The sequence below is a fragment of the Rhincodon typus genome, chromosome 20 (assembly GCF_021869965.1).
Source record: "Rhincodon typus isolate 14 chromosome 20, sRhiTyp1.1, whole genome shotgun sequence".
NCBI lineage: Eukaryota > Metazoa > Chordata > Chondrichthyes > Orectolobiformes > Rhincodontidae > Rhincodon > Rhincodon typus.
Genome location: NC_063351.1, coordinates 5,888,299 through 5,903,813, shown reverse-complemented (window position 1 = coordinate 5,903,813; position 15,515 = coordinate 5,888,299). Strand labels below are relative to the sequence as shown.

At 41.4% G+C, this 15,515-nt stretch overlaps 1 protein-coding gene across 1 annotated transcript in view; it reads left to right on the top strand.

Annotated features, from left to right (window-relative positions):
- Nucleotides 1–10,219: 10,219 nt before the first annotated feature.
- Nucleotides 10,220–15,515, top strand: part of arid5b (AT-rich interaction domain 5B) — a 125,271-nt gene continuing 119,975 nt past the window's right edge. The window contains exons 1-2 of the mRNA XM_048608865.1: nt 10,220–10,611; nt 10,912–11,166. Of these exons, the coding sequence (XP_048464822.1) occupies nt 10,591–10,611; nt 10,912–11,166 (276 nt within the window). The 5' untranslated portion in view covers nt 10,220–10,590. The remainder of the gene's footprint in view (nt 10,612–10,911; nt 11,167–15,515) is intronic.

Sequence of the window (15,515 nt, the reverse complement as noted above, 5' to 3'; positions counted from 1 at the left end):
AGTGAATACACTCAAAAGAGTACTTCATTGATTGTAAAGTGCTTCTGCCTGTGCTGAGGATGTGTGCTATCTAAAGGCAAAGCTTCCTTTTCTGTTTAGTCAATTAGATTACCAGCTGGTTTAGCACTTGGAGTCTGTGTTCTAAATGTGAGACAGCATCTACTCCTGTTACACAAGTTATTGAATTTCACTGTATCCTATGCCTTCGCAATATTTGTATTAAAAATTGTTGAATTCAGGTCAGAGGAACAATCTAATTTTCTAAATGTTACTTCCTTTTCTTTTAAGTGTAATACAAACTGTAGTTTGGACAAATGGAAAGTACCCAGAGGGGATTACACAGCACTGTCCATTTACTTTCACATTTTCAATTTAGTTTTATTGTACTGAAATGATTGTTCCAAAGAGAAAAAGAACCCTGAATTATTTCCAGCATGGCTGCAGATACTTATCTTCAGTAATTATATGAAAATTACTTATGGACAAACAGCTCATTGGTTGACTATTATTACCTTCTTGTTATTGTGGAAGACGCATAGAATTTTTTTTCTTCTTGGTTTAATACTTGCAGAATGAATACACCCCTGCAGATTATTTTCACATGTACAATATATGCTTTGTGAGTGCTTCGATATTCATGGGGCAGTACAGAATATTGTGGCAAAGAATTTGTTGACTTGGGTTTGGAAACCTCAAAACAAGCTCCCAATTCAGACTGACTCATAGAAGAAGAGGTAGCGATGTTAATCCTATTGTTTCAGACTAGGAAGGGACAAAGTTAAAACTGCCCAAGTTACAGAGTACTTTAGAATGGAATTATCATTTTTCTAACCCAATTATTAAAGGGTGAATTCTGGCTCTGATCACTTTTATTCCAGTTAAGTTTTTGTTTAATTGGAATGTGGGTGTTATTGACTGGGCCAGCATTTATTGTCCATCTCTCACCGCTGTTGACAAAGTGATAAGCTGCTTTCTTGAATTGCTGCAGTCCTGGAACTATAGAGACACCCGCAGTGCTCTTAGGGAGGGAATTCCAGGATTTTAACCCAGCCACACTGAAGGAATGGCGATATATTTCCAACTCAGGATGTTGAGCGTCTTGGAAGGGTATGTGCAGGTGATGCTGTGCCCATGTGTCTGCTGTCCTTGACCTAGATGGATTTGGTTGTGGGCTTGGAAGGTATTGTCTAAGGAGCCTTGGTGAATTTCTGTGTGCATCTTGTAGATGATATTCACTTCTGCTACTGAGCGTCAGAGGTGGAGGGGTTGAATATTTATGGATGTGGTCCCAATCAAGTGGGCTACTTTGTCCCGGATGATGTTGAGCTTCTTGAGTGTTGTTGAGCTGCAGTCATCTGGACAGTATTGGACATTTTATTTTAAGGAGCTGATAGGATTATATTTTAACCTGTGTTCCTGAGCAGGCAGCAAAAATATTCCCCCAAATGCAGCAGAGGTCCTTCTTAAAGTCTATGTATGTCATGTCCTCGTGATGCCATCAGGATCTGGCTAAAATTTTAACTTGGTAACCTGTGCACAAAGTGTCAGGAATTTAGTACAACCAGCAGCCAAGTGGGTCAGCCCTTGGTTTTCAACTCTGATTGGACATAATAATGGAGATTCGACCCCTCATCACCAACCACCCTGAACCCCCTGCTCCTGCTATTGGTCACCTGACACATCCATTCTTGTAGGGCACTGTCAATCAGAAAGGTAAAAACCTCCTCATTATCTGACTGGATGTCTCTTTACTGTCGGTCCAACAGCTTGTTTTTGATCAACTTCATCAAAGAAAATGAAATTGTTCATTTATTTTAATCCTCCTATACTAGGCTGAGATAGGCAAGTTTTTAAACTGGAACAGAATCAAGGAGTGTGGGGAATAGAACAGTAATCTGAAGTTGGGAGATATCACATCGTCTCAATGAATGGCGGAGCAGGATTGATGGGCTGAATGGCCTACATCTATTCCTACATCTTATGATTTAATGTTTTCTCACCATAACAGTGCCCTAGAGCGTGATCAATAAATTATGGAGTCTCCATGGAAAGCCTGGAGTATTGCTAACTCCCAAGTGCCCCTTAAAAAAGCCGAAGGCCTCACCTCTGCTGAGCCCCAGTCACAGAAACCCTGCTCTCCAGCCCTTGAAATTTTCTGCCAATCATCAGTAAGTGACCATTGAAAAATTTGATGTTGGTGCACACTTCCTGTTAATTTTTCTGATTATAAATTTCTACAGTGCCACCGCAGACAATACAATATATTAGTTTATATGGTCTTTTAAATCATTAAGATAGACACAAGAATTGAGAATGGAGAAGCATCAAGATAAGGGTAGGATGTTAAACTGTTCAAATGAGGGCTGAAACACATTTGTCCAATACTTGTCAAGCTTCTGAATCCTGCGCCATTCGGTATTAGATTTTGCCCTGACTTCTAACATTGACAGCACAGGACAGAATATTAATTTATATTTAGTTAGTATCTTTGGTGTGGAGGTTATTTGGTTACTGAGTTATTGCATTTAAACCAATACAGAACATGCAACATTATTTGTCACTGCAGCAAACAGCAAGAAGAACAAAAATTATGAATGATACAGCACAGAAGGACATTTAGCTCATCTTTTCCTGAGCTGGCTCTTTGTAAAAACTAGTCATTAAATTCCACCTACCCGTTTTCTCCCGATAGTGTTTCAATTTTACCCCACTTTGTATTCATCCAGTTATCTCTAGGATGTTATTTTGGAATTTACTTCCATCACCTCTTACAAAGAGCTTTCAGATCATTATTCCTCACTGCATCACTCAGTTGTTTCCTCATTTGCTTTTTTTGCTAATTATCTTCAGTCTGTGTCCTCTGCTTATCGACCCTTCTGCTAGTGGGAATGCTTCCACCTCATTTACTCTTGTTCAAATACTTCAGAACTTTGAACACTGCTGTTATATTTCACCTTTACATTCTCTGCCTAAAATCCAAAGCTTCTCCGGTTTCCCCACCTTTCTGAAGTCCATCATCCCTGGTAACAGTCTTAAAAAAAACCTCTTATCAAAGGCCTTGTCAGCGTTCTAAAGAATAGGCCACACTATTCCAGCAGAGACTTAACAAACATTTTCCAATGTTTAGAATGACTGTGAAAATGTAGCATAAGGAGCTTTTCATTGTGAGTGGACATTGCTGTTAATGTTTAGCGGTTGTGGAATACTTTAACAGAGCAAGAGCAGAATTTGCCTGTTTAACAAAATTGGGAGCTACAGTATTTTATCCTGGTCATAAAGAATGATTAGTGAATTTTAGCAGTGCTAAACCAACACCAATTTTTGCCCTTATTCATGGTAATACATTATTACCATCCCCACCCATTTTTCCAAATGACATGTAAACCTGTTGATAAACTGGGGAGAGAGTAAAGATAATGTAATATTGGATAAAGGCAATTAAAATGTTAATGACAGGGGAGATGAAGCTAAAGGCCGTTATGTAATGTTGTACCTTCAGATCTGCATATCACAATGTTGTCTTACTAGTTCTTCCTTTTTTTTCAGTTCAGTTTCCCAGCAGCTGATTACAAGGAAGTGAACTTTGCATTTCAACGAATTTCCTAGAGCAATGTTTGAGCTGACTCAGAGGATGCTATTACATTACTGGGGCTGCTGACTGAGTAATACAGGAAAGAAAACTTGCATTTATATAGCACCATTCACAACCACAGGGTATTCCAAAGTGCCTCACAGCCAATGAAGTACACCTGAAATGCAGTCACTGTTGCAATGTAAGAAATCCAGCAGTCAATTTGCACATAGCAAGTTCCAACTAACGACTGAAATAATCTATTATAATGTTATTGTTGGAGGGCAAATACTGACAAGGACAAGGGCTGAGAGGTTCACCATGGCATCTTGACCAGTCCTTACCCCTCAATTAAGAAAACCAATTTGGTTGGGATTCCATTTCTGTTTGCAGAAGTTTGCTGTCACATTTCCTACATTACACATCAAAAGCACTTTCTGGCTGTATAGTGTTTTGGGATATCTCAACGTCATGACAGCTGCGCATTCTTCCTCTGTTGAGAAAGCAGTAGTGAGCTTTCTTCTTGAGTACTGAAGTCCATGCAGTATAGGCTTCGTCAGTGCTATTAGCTCATGGGCTCCAGGATTTTGACCTAGTGATAATAATTGGACTGTGATTGATGTCCAAATCAAGATGGTGTAGAATCATAGAATGTACAGCATGTGACTTGAAGGGGAACTTGAGGGTGATGCTATTTTTGTGCCTTTACTGTCCTTGTCCTTCCTGGTTGTGGAAATTGCAGGTTAGGAAAAGGGCCATCGAAGGAGGCTTTCAGAACTGATCACAGGGTCGTATCAACATGGGTTTCCTCAGCACCATGGGTTTCCCTCAACAACTCTCCAAGCACTGGACTGAGAGCTGTTTTAACAGTTTAAAGTGCATTGCTCACCTCAGATATTGAGACACGCTGAAATGGAGCTGGGGATTGATAGGGGGAATGGTGTGGGTGAGTGAGTGGAGGACTATTTGGCCCCTGTTTACTCTGCCCTCTGGACATCAGTGGGAACTCCCTACCATTCTTCAAAACACTGCCATTCAATGTGGTTGTGGGGGTATTTTTTATTTCAAATATATACTTTATTCATAAACATATCTTTATCCACGTAGTCATTGAAGCAGTTCGATTTTGTATAGTAGCATATGAAGAAACAAACAACATTGGAATTTGACTCTATCCAACAAACAAACCAAAGGCATTTCTTACTTATACAAGATTATATTTACATATATTTGAGGCACTGGGGATTTCAATGACTGAATGGACCCCCATTTAACATAGGCAGAAAGACATTAGACAGTGGTCTTCCCCCATTGAATCTCGGCAGCAGCTGCCCCAGGCTCCAGTGCATTCCTCAGCATGTAATGGAAGACCAACAAGTTTCAGGGAGACCAAAGAACATCTTTCACTGAGTTGATGGTCCTCCAGGCACAGTCTATGTTTGTCTGGGTGTGCGTCTCGGGGAACAGACCACAGAGCGCAGAGTCCCACGTCACAGAGCTGCTCGGGATAAACCTTGACAAAAACCACTGCATCATTCTCCAGATTTCCTTTGAAAAGGAGATGTGTGTCGTCTCTACCCCATTTACAATGAAATATAAAAATAAGGGCTGAACATCTGACTTTAAAATGGGGACTGGATTACAGTAGCATTTCCTGATTTATTCTCCCTCTTCCACACCCACTGACTGCTTCATTGAAAGACGACAGGAGATCACTGACTCCCAATGTGCAGCATCACCAGATCGCGCATTTAACTCTATGTCTGGTGACAATTGGCTCGGTTTGACTGGTTTTATAATTAAAATGTGCAAGGTAGAGCGGTGCCACCTAATGATCAAATTAATTGATAAAGCAACAGTGCTAGTTGGAGTAACAAATCAGGCCCACGGGAATGCTAACATTAGAGTTGGGGTGCAATACAAAATAGAGCATGGAGGAGCCTTGGCCACAAGTAAATTAAGTTGGGCTCTGGAAAACCATAAGGAAGGCAGTATACAAGGAGAATGAGCTGGGCACAGGGCTGTGATGGTGGAGGAAGGGCAAAAGAATAGAGTACTGTACAGTTAGCCTCAGAGACTAGGTGTAATTCAGAGCACTTGGGTACAAATATCACTATGGCAGCTGTGGATTTTCTATGCAGTTTTCAAAAGAAAATCTGTTTCATGACTATAAAACTATCAACTGTCTGGTTCACTCATATCCTCTAGGGAAGGAAATCTGCTGTACTTACATGGTCTGTCTTACATGTGACTCCAGACTCACTGCAATGTGGTTGACTCGTAACATCTCTCTGAAATAATGTGGAAAACAAATTTCAAAATGGGCAACATCTTAAGCCAACAATTCCCCCTCATATCTCAGGTGATTACCATATTAGTGATTACAACAGACCCCAAGGTGTAATCTCAAATGGAGATTAAAGCATGACAAAAACCATAGACCTGGGAGGAAAATGGATTGAAATGCAACAGACCATAGATCTGAGAGAAGAATAAAATTGAGAATGAGCACAAATTACAATTTAAAATGAGCACAAATTACAATTTAAAGCAACGGGATGATAAATGTTAATTAAAATTTATAATTAATGCAAACATTTTTAAGTGAGTGTCAGTTTAAATCTCAGTAGGCTTTTTCAGCAGTCTGAAAAGGATCTTGGAGATAGTGAAGTAATTATTCCACTGGCACATTCATGGAGTTATTCAGTTTTAAAATTCATTTACAGGATGAGGGCATCGCTGGCGAGGCAGCATTTATTGCCCATCCCTAATTGCCCAAACGGCGTTAAAAGTCAACCACATTGCTATGGATCTGGAGTCACATAATAGGCCAGACCAGGTTAGGATGGCAGTTTCCTTCCCTAAAGGATATCAGTGAACCAGATGGAATTTTCCACTAATCAACAATGGTTTAAGGGTGGTCATTAGATGGGCAACACAGTGGCTCAGTGGTTAGCACTACTACCTCACAGCTCTAGGCACTCATGTTCAATTCCACCCTCCGGTGAATGTGGAGTTTGCACATTCTCCCTGTGTCTGCATAGGTTTCATCCCACAGTCCAACAATGTGCAGGTTAGGTGGATTGGTCATGGGAAATGGAGGGATGGGTCTGGCTTGGATGCATTTTGGAAGATCGGTGTGGACTCAATGTCACTGAATGGCCTGCTTCCACTTGGAGGGATTCCGTGATTAGATTCTTAAATTCAGATTTTTAATTGAATTCAAATTCCACCTCTGCTGCGACAGGATTCAAACCCAGATCCCCAGAACATTACCTCAGTGTCTGGATCAACAGTCCTGCGGTAATACCACCAGGTCATTGCTGTGATATAAGCAGCTTCATAAACAGCCTCATTTTATTTCAAAGTAGTTTTTAAAAGAGACGACCAATTCCCCCATACTGCCTCATCCACTTCTTGCGATCCCTGTGCCCTTGCATCGATTCTTTCTGAAGCCATGGCTGCTCAGAGGAAGGAAGCTTCTCTGTAATCACAGTGCAATCGACAGCACCATCTTTGTGACATGTAGCTGCTGTTACCACTCAGTTGCTGGGTAAAGTTGGCGCACTGCAACATGGGGTTCCTGCACACGCTCGCTCATTGCTTCACAGAGAAATTGATAGGTTGGACAAATGGCCAAAAAGTTGGCAAATGGAAGGTAATTTGGAAAAATGTGAAGTTGTTCATTTTGGAACAGAGAACAATAGAGAAGGGCAACAATGGAGAAAAGCTGCACTTTGCTAAAACAAAGGGACATGGGGGGGTTACTTGTGCACAAAGCACAGAAAGCTAGCACACAGGCGCGGCAAGTAATCAAGAAGGCTAAGCGAATGCTGGCCCTTATTTCAAGGGGGTTGGAGTATAAGAGCAGGGAAGTCTTACTGCAACTGGACAAGGGGCTGGTGAGACCACATCTGGAGTATGTTGAGCAGTTTTGATTCCTTATTTAAAGGAAAGATATTATTTCATTGTAGTCAATTCAGAGAAAGTTCTGTGATCCATGATGATCCATGATCCAAAATGATCCATGCTATGGAAGGATTGTCTTGTGAGCAAACGTTAAAGAGGGTGGGACTCTGGAGTTTAGAAGAATAAGGAAATCTCATTGAAGCATACAGGATTTTTAAGAGGTTTGACAGGGTAAATGCTGAGAGGATGTTTCCCCTCATGGGAAAATCTAGGACCAGAGGGCATAGTCTCAGAATAAGGGGGCAGCAATTTGAGGCAGAGATAGTTAGATAGAATAAAGAATTGACAAAGATCTGTAGCTCGGGTTGTGGATAAGATTGTTGACTTGCTCGCTGAGCTGGCTTGTTTAGGAGCGGATAGTATAAATTCCAAACGGAGTAGAATAATATTTCTTTGTCGGAGGCTCCACTGATGATGTCACCTAGCATGGTAACGAAACGTCTGAACAAAAACAAGCCAGCTCGGCAAGCAAGTCAACAACCTCATAGATAGATAGATTCTTGATCAGTCAGGGAAATCAAGGGTTATGGGGAAAGGGCAAGAAATTAGATGTGAGGATTGTCTGTTCAGCCATCATCCTATTGAATGGTGGAGTGGACTCAAGGGGCCAAACGGCCTACTCCTGTTCCTATTTCTTTATGGTTCTAAATAAGATTTTAGGTACACAGGTTGCAAAGATTTGAGAATTTTAAAAAAATGGCTCCACACCTCCCCCTATGGGCAGAGTCTGCAACTCCTCCCTTATCATTCTAATTGTTTGCATAAGCAGATTCAGTGATAAATGTTGACAAGGCAGGACTAAAATTAGTTGCAACACTGAATTGGAAATGCAGATGTGCAAAAAATTTTAATATATGCCAAAATTCGCGCATATTTATCAAAAAGTGAAAAGCACAACTAAAGTGTTGGGCGACAAGAATAGTTTCATAAAAATAGCTTTAGAGGGATGGATGCTCCACCCACTGGACAAGTTTAAATCATTATTAATTCTGCAATACACACCAGTGGTCACGGGGACGCTAATTGTTTGCACATTGCCTATCTTTTGAAGTTTCAACAGCAGTAAAAGAAATTCAATTGCAGTTAAATCCTGGAGCCGCTAACTACCCGATTGCAACATTTGATGCCAATGATCAAACAGTGCCCCCACCTCGGCTAGAAATAGTCAGCAGCCAAACATCTTGTTATTTAATGAGTTTCCAAAAGGCTGCCAAGATCCAGTAATGGGCTAATTTTGTCTTTACGCTAGATGTGCGATAGGCTGTGTACCTTTCGTTTTGAGACGTTTCAAATATTGAAATGCCATAGTTCCAAACACGTCTGGACCCCCCCTCCCACTCCATGCCTGGTAGCAGGACAGTACGAACAGTAAATTGGCAAACTGCTTTACTTTCGGTCTAACTAAACTCGTGTAATTAACAAACCCGAAAGAGCATACATTTGGAAAGCACAAGCCATTTTGTTTTTTTTGTTAAATTTCAGTTCCTCCAGTCTCACTTGTATTCACAACGCGAATTTGCATTTTGACTGATCTGGGTGAGAGGAGGGAATTACACGTTCTTGGCGTATGTTTTTATACACGTTTTGTGTGATGTTTGAAATCAGACACTTGTGAAAAATTTAAATAAACTTCCCATTACCGCCCCCTTCCTGTCTATATCCACCCCAGGATGGATCACTGCACCAGTAGTGATTATTTACTGTAAAAAAACGTGAAATGGGTTTCATACAAATCTAAAGCAGTGCAAAATTCCCCTCCCACCAAAAGCACACGCACAAATTTGAAGGTCATTACATTTTTGATAAATGCTGGCGCATTCAAGTAGCTGTACGATTTTTCTATATCTATACGCAAAAAGAAACATCAAATTAAAGGGAGGGGGAATGCAAGATACACTCATGTTTTTCCGTTCAGGCTGTGTGTCTATATTATTATCACTGCTTTCGGAACACAGAAATAGACATGAACGAGTTATTTATGCAGAGGACACATATTTATGTGCAGTTATTTGTACAGCAGCGGACATACAGCTAACATTTAAAGGACCATAGCTTTGCTCGCCTGTTCCTGCTCTCTGTTCTATATTTAAAAAGAATTCAATGAATTAATTATTAATCAAGTGCTGCAATGAGTCAGACCAACGCTGTTAGTATTGTGAATATTAAAAACAAGGCGTGGGGGATGGAGTATGCTGTTTAACAGTAACCCAGACGGCATACTAACATTTAGTTTAGCCATCCAGAGTGATGCAATGTGTGTACCCACACCAGGCTGGGGTTGGCAGCCCTGCAACAGAATTAAATGCCCCTCGCCCCCAGAGGAGACAGCAGCAATGCACCTACAACACACATTAGCTGAGCAAATGCATTCATACCACAATGTATCCCCCCCCCGGGCCCCAAAACCAGCAACCGAGGAAATGCAACAGAGCAAAAAAAAGCACGGTGAGATCCCACACCCGGGACCTCCAATACACGCCTTTTCTACTCAAAACGATTCTTTTAACGTCGTTCTCGGAGGGGTAAGAGTAGCAGCGCGCGTTCATGATTACGCGCGCCCCCCCGCGGGCCCGGAGCCGCGGCGCGGGCGCGCGCTGACGTCAGGCTGCAGGTCCTGGCAGGATGGTAGAGCCCATGGTGAACTGGTCATAAACACCGGTTCTCTTTCCCACCATTCTACCCCCCCACCATCCTCAAACCTGCTGACTGCATTATTGCATCCCCTTTCGAGTGGCGAGCCAGAACTCACTTTGCAAAAAAAAAGTGGAGGACAAATAAAAGAGTGGTGTTTTTCATTATTTGTTTTTTCTTCTGGTGCAGTTTTGCAGAAAGAGCTATGGGGAGAGGGAGGAAGGGGGTGCAGAGTTGTAAAAATAAGCTGCAGATAGCGGGTATCTTGGAGCTGGAGGGGCGGAGAGAGATGATTTGGACCTTGCAGCATCTCACTGCACCTTCCCCCTGAAAGCTCCTCGCAGCTGCCAGGACCTGGCACATTCATTCAAGCCAAGTTTGGGAGCAGAATGTACATCTCAATCAATTGAGCAGGCGATATGGAGCCGGACTCAGTCAAGGTATTAAAACTACTTTCTGCTGTTTCTGTCCCACCGCTCTCCAAACCACATCATCGCCTCCTCTCCTAATCACTTGCCAATAAGGTGTAAACTTTATTTTAAAAAAAACGAAAAAGAAAATTCAGGAGAGAAAAATAATTTGAAAAGCTATCCTGAAACTTCAGAAATTGTTCCAAACATATTGTGGCTGTTTAAAGAAATGTCTCAATATTTTAAATTCTATGCAAAAGTTTTTTTTTCAATATTTATTAATTGTGTGTTTATATTTTTTTCTCCCTTTTTATATTTCTCTCCCCGCAGTGGGTTGGATCTCCGTGCGGTTTACACGGAGCCTACATTTTCTACAAAGCTTTCAAATTCAGTCTTGAAGGCAGACCACGAATCCTTTCCCTCGGAGACTTTTTCTTTGTAAGATGTAAGCCAGGAGCTCCGATTTGCATAGCAGAACTCCAACTGTTGTGGGAAGAGAGAAACAACAAGCAACTTCTGTCGAGCTCCAAACTCTACTTTCTCCCAGAAGATACACCCAAGGGCAGATCGATCGGCCACGGAGAGGTGATGAACTCCCTTCGTCTTGGATTCACTTTTAATTGACTTAATTTTTTTCCTCCTTCTCGGTCTTGCTTGTTCTGTGAAATATGAGCTGTGCACTTTTTGTCTTTGATAAATCATCATTTGCTAGACATGAGCTTCAAAGTAAATATTTATAGAAATGTTTGCATACTGTAAAGCAAGGGTGGGGGAGGAATATATTGGCATTTACACCCCCCCCAAGTCCCTCTTCCCTTATAGTTTAGGCTGTGGGTTTGGGGGCGGTGGCATAATGTGATTAAAAATATCTAGCGTGTACTAAAGGGCGGAAATTACGAAAGGGGGCTGAGATCAAAGCTATTGTATGAAGGCGAGGAACTGGGTGAAAAGGGACAGGTAGAATTAATCCATTGAAGCGTAGCAAGCGTCCTGTCTGCATGTCTTTGCACAAGGCACGTTATGCAGCACGGCAGATGGATTTTTTTTTGTGGATTGTCAGTATGTTATGTGGCCTTTTACAGTGTGTAATGAAAACCAATTCTTTCCATGTAAACATCCAAACTGCAGATTCAGAAAGGAGAGAGAGAAATGTTAGCTTGCCAAGAAAACCAGCCTCTCAATTTTCCATGCAATGACGCAAATCTTTAAATAACTTTTCATTATTTTTACAAAAAAAATCGAAATCTGGTTCAGTTACCATATAAATACATGAACAGAACAGTGGGGGTGACGGATTGGTCTATACAATAATTTTGGTGGTGATGTGTGAGAAAATCGATGATGGATAGTTAGGCATTGGAAGCGCTGGTTTAACGCGACGTGTAAATATAATCTTGGTTTATTTTTACAATGAACTGCATTTTGCAACAATCTCCTAATCGCAGCGAGCGAGGAGCCGATCTTTGCATCGTCACTAAGAGTGGATACAAGTATTCTTGCACCTCCATAACAACGCTGGAGCTAATTATGCATTCTGAAAGGCTGGCGTGTCAAATTACCTTTTCATATCTGCAACAGGTTTAGAAGCAGTTAAAACCTCATATATCGCCTCTTTTTGATTTTTTTGGGGAGGAGGTGGTTGGTATTTAGGATAATACTTTGTAACCACGCTTTTAATGCTTTGATCAGGTTACAGTCAATGTGTACTGTGTCGCCACTCAGGTGGATAATTATTCATTAGTTTTGAAACCGAAATTAAACATTTTTAGTGATTTTTTTTCTAGAGCTCTGCCCCTACCTCCCCCCTCTGACTTACATGCAGCTGTCTCCTTCCCCTTTTATTATTTGCCTTTTGAAATTCATTACTTGACGCAATTTACTGATCTAGAAAGCAGAATCAAATAACATCACAGATCCCGTGACACTTCTCAACAATTCTCCTCCCACCCCCCCTTTCCCTCTGTATGCTAAGCAGCTGAAAACTATTAGCTCACGAAGAAGGGTGGAATTAAGTAAGGCCAGTGTTACCATTTCTCTGCGAGTCTGTATGTCCCTGCGCGTTCTTGTTACTCAAGGCGAGCAACGAGTCGTTTTCTCTGTGCGAACCTGTTGGGTGATAATTACGTTTGTTCAGCTAAATAAACTCTGGGAAGTCGCTGTGTGACCTTCAGCAGGTTCAGAACCTTGCAGAACCGTCTTATTTCTATAAAGCAGAAATGGACACATGTATCCATCTGCAAATATAACAGGTCTGCAATATGTGACAATATCATTCTATATATATATACACACACGAATTGCGGCTAAAATTGTTCTGATTTTCTAATTCTGATATTTCAAGAGCCCAAGTGTAGCTGTTAATGATTTGCTTCCAGTTAATATTGCCCGGAAACCCCTGTTGTGAACTGGAAGTTTACTCCTACGGATTGAGTTGTAGTGTATGCAAATAGTTTATGTACTCAATAACAGGGCGAAGCGAGGGGCAGGTTGTAGTTTCCAGATGCTGCCTTACTTCACGCCCGCTGATGTCATTTCCCTTTTGGCCAGAGTTAGTCATTCATTAGCAAAGAGAACAAGCAGCAGGAAGAGCAACAAGCGCGCACACACTGATCCTGAACCTGGCATCGTGCCCAGAGAAACGCTCACCAACATCCACTGAACCCAGTGCGAGGCTCCCATTAATAAATCGACTTAGGCGTGCAACACACACACATTCTCGTCTGGGGTTCATAGCTATTGCCACTCAAACCCTTCCTCATATTACTTACCCCCCCCACCCCACAGTCTGCCCAGCAATCTAGAGACCCCACTGAAGGTTCCCCCGCCTTTTAAGGTGTCGGTACCAATTGTACAAATGAATGTAGCAGCAATTGTGTTGACTTTCGTACTATAAAGCAGAAGGGTTTGAGAACATAGTTGCAGCCCTATTTTCCAAATTTTTCAACACCGTTTTTGTTGAAACTTTGCCCCTTGCACTCATCAGGTCACTTTGCAGGAACACGCTGCTTATCAAGAATACTGGTATTCTTGTGAATTGTCCTGAAGCAAGACAAAAAGTAACAATCAAGTTTGGCACGCCAAACATCCATTAAATATGTAAAGGACTGAAATAATTTATGCAAATTATGATATTTTTCAAAAATAATCATTTCCCTGTTATAAGTGCATGTGTTAACACTACATCTGCACTTTTTATGTAGTATCACTTCAATAATAAATATAAGCAAAATTAACACTTCAACATTTTGGCATTTTAATTTTTTTTGACACTTCTTAAAGTTTAAATGATGTGCGTGAGTCAAATGGAGGGGTGGGGGAAATACACGATTTATGACATATCCAGATAGATATTCTAAATCATCCCCGAAACTGTTACCATGTACCTCCAAGGCAAATGCTGCAAGCCATGATCTCTCAAATAAAGTTTAGATGGAAGGCTGAAAAGTTAGGGTGACATTGGTTAAATTTTAAAGTGATGTGCTCAGCAGGATCAGAGGGAATGATAAACAAACAGAAATTGCTGGAAAAGCTCAGCAGGTGCGGCAGCATCCGTGGAAAGAAATCGGAGATTAACGTTTCAGGTTGAGTGACTCTTCCTCAGTACTGACCCGAAACTTTAACTCTGATCTCTCTCCACAGATCCTGCCAGACTTGCTGAGCTTTTCCAGCAATTTCTGTTTTTGTTTCTGATTTACAGCGTCCGCAGTTCTTTTGGTTTTTATTCGGAAGGAATGATGATGGGCAGTTCTTTTTTTTTGTTTTGAAGAGTGAGCTGTACACAACCTGAAAAGGTGGCGACAGAAGAAGATTCAGTCATATTTTTCAATTGGAAGTGCGTTATGTATTAATGAAAAGTCAGAAAATTGGAGATCTACGGAGAAAGAAGAGGAGATAGACCCAAAGTACAGCATAAGGTTTTGGTCACCTTACGAGTATTGGGAGTGGTTCAGATAAGTTTCACTTGACAGATACCTGAGACGACAAGTTTGTTTTATGAATGAAGGTTGAGCAGGCTAGGCCTGTAGTCATTGGAGTGTAGGGGACTGAGAGATGCTCTTATTCAGACGTGATATTCTGAGAGAGCTTGACAGGCTGGATGCTGGAAGGATGTTACCCCTGGTGTGGGGAATTTATTATGTTATAGAAGGAGGCCATTCATCCCATTGTGTCTGCAACAGCTCAATTATCCAAGACCAGTCTCCTCCCTTTTCCTCATATCCCTGCGCGCCATTACTGTCCAGTTGCCCTCTTGAATGCCTCACTCGAACCCACCTCCATCACATTTCCAGGCAGTGTATTCCATACCCTGACTATACACTGTGTGCAAAAGATTTTTCTCGCTTCATCTTTGCTTTGTTTGCACATCACTTTAAATCAATTCACTCTCGTCTTGTTTCTTTTATGAGCGGAAACCGTTTGACCCTGTCTACTCTATTCAGCTTGCTCATGTCTGAAGTTTCCTAGACCTGGAACCTTCCTGTAAATAAGTTGTAGTCAGTTGCTTCTGCACTCTCTCCAATGTATTTGCACCTTGCCTGTAATATGGTACCCACAACTTTGCACTGAAATGAGGAGGAATATCGTCTGAGGTTATTATTAGTCTTTGGACTTTTTCTCGGCATAGATCAGTGGAAGCTGGGCTGTGGAATAAATTCAAGGCTGAGTTTGATGGGTTTCTGATTGTCAAAGGAATTGAGGGTAATGGGGCACAGGGAGGGTTAAGTAGGAAAGTAAAATTAATGCTGTAAATCAGAGCAGCCACGATCTTATTCAGCAGGCTTGAATTGTCTAATAGCTTACTCCTCCCATCTGTTATGGGCTTTGGAGTAGCGCTATGTAGTAGATAGTTATTTGCAGAACTAGTATGAGCACAAGAGGCTGAATGGACTTCTGCTCTGTAGGGTACTATGATACATTATGCTTATGTGCTTGCT